At 35.8% G+C, this 10,825-nt stretch overlaps 1 protein-coding gene across 1 annotated transcript; it reads right to left on the bottom strand.

Annotated features, from left to right (window-relative positions):
* Positions 1 to 567: 567 nt before the first annotated feature.
* Positions 568 to 10,026, bottom strand: AGR3 (anterior gradient 3, protein disulphide isomerase family member). Its single transcript, XM_034401870.3, has 7 exons — positions 9,907 to 10,026; positions 9,458 to 9,521; positions 9,223 to 9,275; positions 7,995 to 8,071; positions 7,557 to 7,620; positions 6,772 to 6,855; positions 568 to 897 (listed from the first exon to the last, which is right to left on the bottom strand). Exons 1-7 carry the CDS (start codon positions 10,007 to 10,009, stop codon positions 848 to 850), a joined length of 495 nt encoding a protein of 164 aa, XP_034257761.1. The 5' UTR covers positions 10,010 to 10,026; the 3' UTR covers positions 568 to 847.
* Between the last annotated feature and the right edge of the window lie 799 nt (positions 10,027 to 10,825).

Genomic DNA, 10,825 nt, shown 5'->3' with positions numbered 1-10,825 from the left:
GACATAAGTAGGGCTGAGCAATATAGCCCAAGTCTAGCCTCAATAAACTCTACGGTTAAATGGGGATTTGATCCCAGGTTTTTCGAGTCTCAATTCAACCCCCTAATTGCTATATCATATTGACTCACAAGGAACTACTTTTTCATTTGGACTTCTATAAATTGAAAGTATCAGGGGACTGTGAATTCAGAAGATATATGGAACAGAAGTATCTCTATCTCTAGTAACAGTATATACAAAAAGAACTTGTTTTCTGAGGTTTGTAATAGCCTTCATTAATGCAATATAAACTGATACATATACACTGCTCAAAAAAAATAAAGGGAACACAAGCAGGAGACATCCAAGATCTGAATGAATGAAATAACCTTATTAAATACTTTGTTCGTTACATACAGTAGTTTTGTGTTCCCTTTAGTTGTTTGAACAGTGTATATAAACTACTGTATGTAAAGAACAAAGTATTTAAGAAGGCTATTTCATTCATTCAGATCTCGGATGTCTTCTGCTTGTGTTCCCTTTATTTTTTTGAGCAGTATATTTAGAAAGGCAATACAACATATTTCCTTCATAAAACAGATTCTTCAGTAGCATAGGAAAATACCCTGGGGTATTTCTTCTTCAAAGCTGTGAAGGAGAGAAGTATCCTGATGAACATCAAATCTTTCTTGTCACTGAATTCTATTATTACAGCCACTAGTATTTTTTTCAGCAGATGTGAAATGAGCTTGCAACATTAGTAGATGACATTCGAAGAGGGACACTAGAACTGAACAACTTTTGTAAATGATTTTTCTTGGTCCACATTTCTTTTTTCTGTTGTTGCGATTATCAGTTCAGCACTCATTTACAATTCAGTCTGAATAAGGCGCAATGCTTTCTTCATATTCTCAATCACTGAAAAAAGAAGACAGCAAAGTGATTTGGAAGCATTGCAATTCAAGAAACGGACAGAATGGGAAAATACATGATGTATCCAATGCCTTTAATTTTTCAGGTATTTAATTTATAAAATATTTATAAATTATATTTTAAAAATTAAAAGGTGACATTCTATGGGGAAAAGACACAATATAATGAAGAAAGATGACAGAAAATTCAAATAATAATGAAATTTCACCATCACTATGAAAATAAATAGCTGTTATAACTTTTTTTTTTTGTATGACATCCAATACTATCCCAGAGTAGGATAGCCAAGGTTCTACAGTTAAAGGAAAAGATACCCGTGGCCAGTGGTGAAATCCAAGTTTTTTTACTACTGGTTCTGTGTGCCTGGTTTGGTGGACATGGCAGGGGAAGGATATTGCAAAATATCCATTCCCACCCCACTCCACGGAAGGATACTGCAAAATCCCCATCCCTTCCCCACTCCAGGGAAGGATACTGCAAAATCCCCATTCCCTCCCCACTCCTGGGGGAAGGAAATTGCAAAATCTCCATTCCCACCCCACTCTGGGACCAGCCAGAGGTGGTATTTGCTGGTTCTATTTTGAACTACTCAAAATTTCTGCTACCAGTTCTCCAGAACCTGTCAGAACCTGCTGGATTTCACCCCTGCCTGTGGCTTTCAATGCCATATATGTGAATCAATTCACAGGCAATTGCACCTTATGTTACATTTGAAGACAGCAAATGAGATAAAATGGGAGCATTGCCACCCCTAATGGATAGCTTTGGTTGCAGGAACAGCTTATCCAAACAAGTGGAGCTTAAAAGTTGGCAGTGAGGCTAAAAATTTCAAACTCTGGGGATCATACAATTCCTAAATCAAATATATATATATCGGGATGCCAATTTCTCCCTGGGCAGAGTTTCCAGTTATTGATGCTAGATTAAGGATGCAATCCCTAAGAGGTGTGCTTGCCTCCTGTGTCCTTTCATTTAGAAAGGCAATCAAAATACATCACTTGCCAAATGTTTGGTTTTAATTTCTAGCTTTGTATTTTAGTTTTTTGTTCATTTTCTGCCTATTGCTTCCCCACTTCGGCATTTGCCACTAAAGTTACCTAACTGCCTACCTAGCTACCTAACTCTATTAATGGTAGGGCAGGTCCCTTCAGTGGTGGGTTGCTCCCAAATCTGTCCAGTTCTATAGAACCGGTAGTAAAATTGGCAGGAGGCTTCGCCCACCCGTCCTGATGTCATAAATGACCATCTGCGAATGCACAGAAGTGTGCACAGCCACATTCTGAACCAATAGTAAAGGTAAGTAGAACCCATCCCTGGGTCCCGTAAGCCAACATGCTTAAATCTAGTCAGTCAAAGACCCAGTAAAATTACTGTATTGGTGGTTCTAGCAGCATACAATCTTATTAACTAGTCAAAAATCACCATTTATGGAGCCTTCCCAGGAAGTACCTATTTTCCATGGACACTTGAGCAAAGAGATTTATTAAATCACTACTGTCTTCTTAGGGTCCGAGTAAACAAGAAAAGGGATTCTTTTGGCCCTGTAGGTGATTGGGTTCTAGGAAGTAAATTTGATTCTGGGGGTGAGTTGTGCATTGAGAATCTTGCTCTTTAACTCTTTTTTTTCCCCAGCTTTGAGAACTAGGTAGGCAAAACAACAATTATCTTGGTTTCTATAACCATATAACATGGTTAATTGAATATGATAAATTTAATTCTATAGAAGATTGGGCCTTACCCACTTTGGGATAATTGTCTAGATCTAGATTTGATTTTCCTCAGTTCACCAACTTTCTAATTGATCCATTTAAACATGTCTGTGGATCAGGACTATTTCTCTAATTTCACTCAGGGCTGCATACACACAAATTTAAAAATGCTTCATATCCTAGAACATTTTTAAAAAATTAAATGTGCTCCAAACCTATGAGATTTATAATATTTTAGACATTTATATTTATTTTAAAATGAAGCCTAGGGGGTACTATATAGTGTTTCCAGAAACGACTATGCTCTAAAGTTGTATAGTTATTAGGAAGATTCAGACTTCTGAGTTATGAATTTACAGAATGATGGCCCTTGCACAATTATATTTTATTTCCCAAAGATGCCAATCTGATCATTTCATTGATAGTTCATCATTTCTAGAACTGAATCTATTAAAACAGGAAATAGTCTGTGATGAGAAATCCTATTTCTTGAGTGATTCATCATTTCTCAGGAATATTTTTGTTCCAGGAGATTTGCTTCCAGAAAATGCTGAACTGTCTGTTATAAAGCTAGATCCGATTGTTCTAGAGGAAGCATGGAACATTTCAGGAAATTCCAGCATGTTACTTATCAGATCATGAAGACCACATTTCAGTGGTGGGATTCTGCCAGTTCTAGGGGGTTCGGCCGAACCCTTTGTTAAATTGCTGGCTCGCCCCGCCCCTTGCCCCTCCCGTCCGCACCACTATTTATTGGTAATGAATAGTGGTGGGCGAGGGGCGGGTGAGCCAGCAATTTAACAAAGGGTTCGGTGTTTTTTTGTAATTTTATTGGCCTGCGGAGCTTCAGCATAGGCTAATTAGCCCTTGCTTAGATCGGCTCCCAAGTCTCAGCTGATTTGCTCTCAGCTGTTTTGCTCACGGCTCTGCTCCTCGCTTGCAAAGAGTGCTGATTTTTTTTCCCCTAGCTATACTGAAAAATGAAACAGAAAGTAAAGCAGGCTGTTGGCTTTGCACGTTGGAAAATTAGGCAGGCAGATTTCTTTTCTTTTTCCTCACCAAAAAGGTAGGTGCAAACAATGGGAAATTTAGGGGAAAAGAGGAGAGTTCAAGATTTTAAAACACAAAAGAAAAAAAGCTCTATTTAACTAGGGAATTGTAATAATTGAGATATTATTAATTGTATATTGTGTTGAAAGCAGAAATGGTTAAGTTGTGGTTTGGAGGAAGGTATGGGGGAAATTATTTGGTTTATTATTATTGGTAAATATAATTAATTGATTTGTAAGAAATTGGATTGCATGGAAATAATTGGAATATTCATGTTCATATTGATTAATATACAAAAAAGGTAGTTATATAACTAATTGATTTATATCAAAATGTTGAATTTATATTAAACAACTGTAATATTACATAATTAACCAATGTGAGGATGGATATAAAAATAGATGACAATGGGAAGGGGTATAATATAGAATAGAAGGGAAAAATTGAATTTGATTAAGATTAGAGATGAGGATGAAGGGTAATATTGGTTTTTTACAAAAATAGATGAGGAATAAATATGGCAAAAAGGAAATATAGAAATTGTAAATTTAATTGAAATGACTAAACACTGTTTAAATTTGTGAACCGGCCAAATACTCTGTTCAAAGAAAATACATTGTATGTTTGTATGTGTGTTTCTAATTATTGTTATTTATTCATATTTGTTCTCTTTTATTCTTTAAAGTTTAACAATTCATTCTTTATCTTAATATCTTTATATTTGTTTGGAGTTGGCTTTCTTCCCTTTCATCTTTTTTATTGTACAGCAATCTTTCTCCTCAAACCTACCACCTCTCTCTTTTCTTTCCTTCTTACTTTCTCTTCCTCCCCTTCTTCTTCTCCTCCCTACTTCGTCTTCCTTTCTCCTTCTCCTCCTCTCTTCCTCCCTCTCTTACCCTCACTCCTACTCTAATTTCCCTTCCCTTCCTTCATCCCTCTCTATTGCTGTATCCTTTTATGCATATGGACTACTCAGAGGGCTGAAAAAATTATTTCTGACTGGTCCTCGCACTTTTGACCATTCCTCGAACTTATGACTGTCCTCACATTTTACGTTTTTGCCCTATCTTGTCACCATGGTGAAGAGAAGCAGTTGTGAAATGAGTGATACGGTTATTAAGAATGCTACAATGGGTATAAATGATAACCAGTCATAAGTGCGAAGACCGGTCAAAAGTGCGAGGATCTGTCAGAAATGACTTTTTTCAGCCCTCTGGGTAGTCCTTTTGTGCATATGGACTACTCAGAGGGCTGAAAAAGTTATTTTTGACTGGTCCTCACACTTTTGACCAGTACTCGAACTTACGACTGTCCTCACATTTTACGTTTTTGCCCTATCTTGTCACCATGGTGAAGAGAAGCAGTTGTGAAATGAGTGATACGGTTATTAAGAATGCTACAATGGGCATAAATGATGACCAGTCATAAGTGCGAAGACCGGTCAAAAGTGCGAGGACCAGTCAGAAATGACTTTTTTCAGCCCTCTGGGTAGTCCTTTTGTGCATATGGACTACTCAGAGGGCTGAAAAAGTTATTTTTGACTGGTCCTCACACTTTTGACCAGTCCTTGAACTTACGACTGTCCTCACATTTTACGTTTTTGCCCTATCTTGTCACCATAATGAAGAGAAGCAGTTGTGAAATGAGTGACATGGTTGTTAAGAATGCCGCAACGGGCATAAATGTGAGGATGGTCATAAGTGCGAGGACCAGTCAAAGTGCGAGGACCAGTAAGAAATGACTTTTTTCAGCCCTCTGTAGTCCCTATGCAGATAGCCACGCCCACCGGTCACACGACCAGCTAGCCACGCCTACCCGGTCACATGACCAGCTAGCCACACCCACCCAGTCACATGACCACCAAGCCACACCCCCAACTAAGCCACGCCCACAGAACCGGTTGTTAAAAAAATTGAATCCCACCACTGCCACATTTTGATATTCCTATAACTATTCAGAAACATCATGCGTAAGCAAAATGATCAGTCCAATCAGAAGAAATTATTGCTAATAGTTCTTTAAGTTGAAATGAGTGGTAATACATGTTGGTTAATTTTAATTTTTAAACTTTGAAAATATGCAAAGAAAGATATTAAATGTTACAAAGAAATACCCAATAGAGTACAAATTGAAGTAAATAAGTATTAGTCCTTCTTAAATTTGTGTTATAGCAACAAAACAAGTGAGCAGGTGATTGTAAAACATATGGATGCTTTCTGTCTAATCTACTTTTTATTGGTTTTTGCTGATGTAAGAATCTTATGAGTGACTAATTGAAATCTTGCCTTCTAACCAGTTTTAGTTATCTTTTCCTGCTTAGTTTTTATGACTGTTGGATACCAGCTGTATTTTCTTTGCAGAGGTAAAGCAAAAAAAAAAATAAATCCCAAAAATCTATGAGCCCAATCCAATCAAGTACAAATACATGTAAAAAAACCCTCCTTGCACTCAACGGAGCCAATTTGTTTTGGCTCCACTTTTATCTGTTTCCACAAACTGCACAAACGTTACTGCAGAGAATGGGAGATCTGACCAAGTCTGTCCTTAATTTTAAAAGCAAGAAATTGTATTCTCGAACACTACTACTTTGCATGGTGCTAGTACCTTCTGATGGTAGCATGTACCATCTTTGTGTCTTCTTATGCATAGAGTATATAGACACCCTTCCCACATATATGATTCTGGACAGCTTGCAAACAATTAAAACAAATACAAAAACAAGAAAAAAGAATAATGTAACAATTTAAAAACAAGAAAAAAGATAATACATAAAAACATCATTAATAAATAACAACCTTCAAAACCAAAGGAATTGTATCTAACAATAACACCCGATAAAAGCACTGTGCTGGCTCTGCCACATTCCCAGTCTCTGTTTTTTGGGGACTGATGGAAATGAAATCCAAAATATCTAGCTTATATGGCTTTTTCATTATCCTGATGTGATATTGAATTAAACTTTTTATATGTATCTTAGCAAGTCTAGCAGTGCTACTTAATTTATCTACTTAATTTATCCTCCATGCAATTAGTATACTTTGGGGGAAACAGTCCTGTAAATATTTGTATTATGAATGCAACCCATTGAGGAAAAACTTACACACAGATAGGTCTTGAGGTTCATAAGTATACAATCGATTTGTGTATCTTCCAATGATATCAGCCCTTACTGTGAGAGAAGGATCTGGAAAAGCAATAAAATTTATTTCAATTTTACTCTTAAGTCATATTAATACATAGCACTATCAGATTTCAAGGAGATGCTTTTCACTAATTTAATGATATTCATGCATTTCAAATGAAGAATGTAAATGAATCAGCCACTGTACTGGCTAATCAGTGCACTATCAAGTGACAATGATAATTCCTTCATTCCTATGGAAACTTATACAAGACTGAAATAAAGCAGGCTGGAAATGTTCATTATCTGGGGAAGACTAAGGCTTTGATCAATAATGGATTTAATGTCACTTGGAATGCTATTCAAAAATAGCATTCCAAGTAGCACTTGGAATGCTACTCAAAAATAAAATTTCAGAAGTGCAAACCAACAGACCACCCAGGCTTAATATTCTGAGAGCTACAGTCCTAGCACATTTGAACGGCATCAAGTCAGGGAAAGCTGAACGGGAATATCCGTTCATTATTCCATGATTCTACATACACTCTTCCATAGAATGGACTGATTTCTTTCAACTCTCTATTATCCTTATAAAGAAATATTAGTAGACTGAAATGCCATTTTGTAGTTCAGCTGCTGTGGAGAGGCAAGTAGCATTTTTCAGAAAAGAAACATTTTTTGGCCCCAGTAACCAATAAAAGCTGCATTTTATAGAGGCGAAGCACCAGGTTATGGCTATAGTTATGATTACGTCTGATACATACCTACAAACATGATTCGAGGTACATACTGTCCATCAGGTGATAAGTTCTTATCAGTTGTTTCATGCTACCAAAAGAAAATATTTAAATTGGCATAGTTATTAAATTGTCTTAAAAAACCACTAAAGACCACCCATATATTTACCTCATTACTTTCAAATATTAATTTATATCTACCCTGTTTTCCTGAAAATAAGACATCCCCTGATAATAAATCCAATTGGGCTTTTGAGTGCATGCCCTAAAATAAACGGCTCCCTGAAAATAAGACCTCCCCAAAAATATTTAAACACATGCGCAGCCAGTCCCCGCCATTTCCTCTGGTTTCCTCCATGTACCCCAAAATAATAAGACCTCCCCAAAAATAAGGCCAAGTGCTTATTCCGAAATATAAGACAGGGTCTTATTTTTTGGGAAACATGGTATATCTAAATTTTGTACCATGAGGTTGAGCATGATGAAATCATTCTGACACATCTCCTGTATTTCTTGACTTTCTGCAAAGACCTTCTTTAATGCTGCAAAAAATGAAACACAATTGTTATCTTAAAGAAAAAAAAGATGCAAGGTTTTAAAAAACTTTTTAATTTTGTTAGAGATGATATTTTCTATACTGATATTGGCATGTTACATCAATGCTTTGCAGTCCATTGAACTGGGAGTTGTTCAAGTGAGAGACTGTTGTTGCAAGGACTTTGAGACTCAAAGGAGAAACCCATAGGTATCTTCTTTACAAGGAATAATCATATTGCTTAGTATCAATGACAAGATGAGAGAGACTACCTACAGTTTAATTAAATCTGTCCCCTTGAAGGATTTCTTTTTATATTGACATTGAAATAGAGATTGACAAAGGGGCATTATTCTCAGCGAATTCTTCAGAGATGAATGTTATGCCACTGTATACCTCCCTGTCTTTGGTTACATGAGAAAAACAGAATCATATAGAATGTATTTTGTCAGTATTTAAGATAATTTCATATTTGTTAATATAATCTACCATGCACATTCTTTAGCTTTGGTAGTACAAGGTAAATATGTATTAGAAGAGGCATTTCATAGATTTTGCTTTACTAATTACTTGGGCTGATGTATCTTTATTTACATTGACCAGGATTATGTGTAATAAGTATTATTTATTCATAAATGTAAAATGATTCTGCTTAAAATAATTTAATTTTGAAAATGAGAACTACTTATACCAATGTATATCTGAAAGACATATTTTGTGACATTATTTCTTTTAATTCAGTGATTGGTAAAATGGTGCTGATAGTAATTAATAATATGTTTGCTATATCCCCTGATGCCTACCACGTTCACTGTCCCAACTGAGTTTTTAAACATATTATTTTAATAAGAAATAAATAGATATAAAGCTGGCATACTGCAAAATAAAGCACCAGTCTATAGCAAAATCTTCACTTGCATTTTCTCTTTTAGCAGTAATATCTGAAATATTCTAAAATATTCAATTTTCAAAAATAAGATTTTAATCAGAAACTTGCAGTTTCTTCAAACTATTTTTCTTTTATCATAGAGCAAGGTGACTTACAGACTGAGATTTCAGAGTCTTAAATATACTACAATAGAAGAATACAGTTGAGTGATATATGTATGTAAATGCATTCCCCAGATCTTCACTTTAAATCAAATTGGTTTGACTTACCTTGACAATATTGACAATCCTCCAAATGGTGAATAACCATCAATGGCTTATTACTTTTTCAAAAAGAAAATAAGTATTAGGAAATATGCTTTCCCTATCATATGAGATAAATACAATGAATAATACAACATCTGTAAGTAATAAACTAAAACTTACTTACAAGCTACAGCAAGTGCTTCGTTAAATTAAATTAAAAAACAATTTTTTTTCCTGAAAGGTTTAAAATTATTTTTACCTTTGTTTTGCCTGATAGAGGCCTTCTTCATATGTTTGTACCCAAGTGATATCATCTCCCCATCCTAGAAGAATAACAGATTCACTGTTTATATGGAGTTGTTATCTATTTAATTACCCTCAATATATTTTATAAAACATGTTGAAATGTGTTAAATAATTTCTTTACTTACCACAGATTTTGTATATTAAAACAAATGTAAATTACTGTACCTTAGATTCATAGTTCATTTCTTTAAGGGCATGTGCACTAAAATACACCCATGTGTACAAAAAGAGGTAGAATTATATCAGTACTTTAAAAAAAATTAAAATTAAATTAAAATTAAAATTAAAAATGCATAGCACTGCATTTTACCCAATATTATTTACAAAACAATTTTTAGAAAAATGAGTTTAAATTTATTTTATAATTTTTGGAAGTTTAGAAACAGAATGAAATCATCATACCTCTGGAGAGGGTCTGGGGTATTTGCTTTTCCTTTCTGATTGCTACTGCAAAATTGGATGAAATGGCAAGTAATATGAAAGATAAACTCAATGCTGAATGCATGTTTTCTTCCCTCTTCGAAGTAATTTCTGGTAATAAAAACAAAGCCAACTGTTGTAGCGTGGGAATAACGAGAGGCACAAGCAAGCTAGTGACAACAGCTCTTTAATTCAGGGTGAGACTTCAGCAAAGAAACACAGGCAACAACCGTCCTTATATACAGTTCTGAAATACCCGTTAACCAATCACAAGTATTCCAGCATTTGAATTTCCTGCACAAAATAGATACATACATAATACCCCTCCATTCCCAGAAGGCACTTATCCTATCTATTTACATATTTACATACAAAATCATGCAGTTGACCAGGGCGTGATTTCACTCTGGTAGACCTGCGCAGTTCAGTTGCAGGCGAGGCGTCGAGCCGATCAGAGGGACCTCCCGTCTCTCCTGCCTCCACCAATGGAACCTCCTGGATTTCTCCAGAGACGTGGCCATCCCCGGCTGGGAGTGTCGATTCGTTGGGGCGGCACTGGAACTCAGGCTTACCTGATAAGTAATCCGGTTTACTCGGGCTTGAGATAGCTGTTTCAGGGAAACTTTGGAAGTTAGGGTTAACAATATCTGGACTTTTACAGGCTTCACAATTCAAAAGTTTACGCAATTGATCTATGTGCCTTCTCCAAATTTTTCCTTGCCCTACGTCCACTGTGTATGATTTTGGGCCAGTGATTCCAACAATAATTCCCTCTATCCACAGCGGACTGCTAGCATAATTTCTTGCAAATACCGGGGTCCCGATTTGTAATTGTCTTAATCCTCCCTCTTCCCCCTTAAAATTATCTGTGGAATAGTTCAGATGTAAGTGATCAAGAGTG

Source organism: Pantherophis guttatus, chromosome 4 (genome assembly GCF_059756535.1).
Source record: "Pantherophis guttatus breed Tessera chromosome 4, ASM5975653v1, whole genome shotgun sequence".
In the NCBI taxonomy this organism is placed as follows: domain Eukaryota; kingdom Metazoa; phylum Chordata; class Lepidosauria; order Squamata; family Colubridae; genus Pantherophis; species Pantherophis guttatus.
This window is presented reverse-complemented; position numbering and strand designations above follow the sequence as displayed.

What these genes read in the sequence shown, in the direction of transcription:
- AGR3 (XM_034401870.3), bottom strand. Translation starts at nt 10,009, where the DNA reads ATGCATTCAGCATTGAGTTTATCTTTCATATTACTTGCCATTTCATCC. An exon ending in ACCCCAGACCCTCTCCAGAG is followed by an intron (nt 9,522 to 9,906) that starts GTATGATGATTT and finishes TTATTCTTCTAG; the next exon opens with GATGGGGAGATGATATCACT. An exon ending in TCATCATGCTCAACCTCATG is followed by an intron (nt 7,621 to 7,994) that starts GTACAAAATTTA and finishes TTCTTTTGGTAG; the next exon opens with CATGAAACAACTGATAAGAA.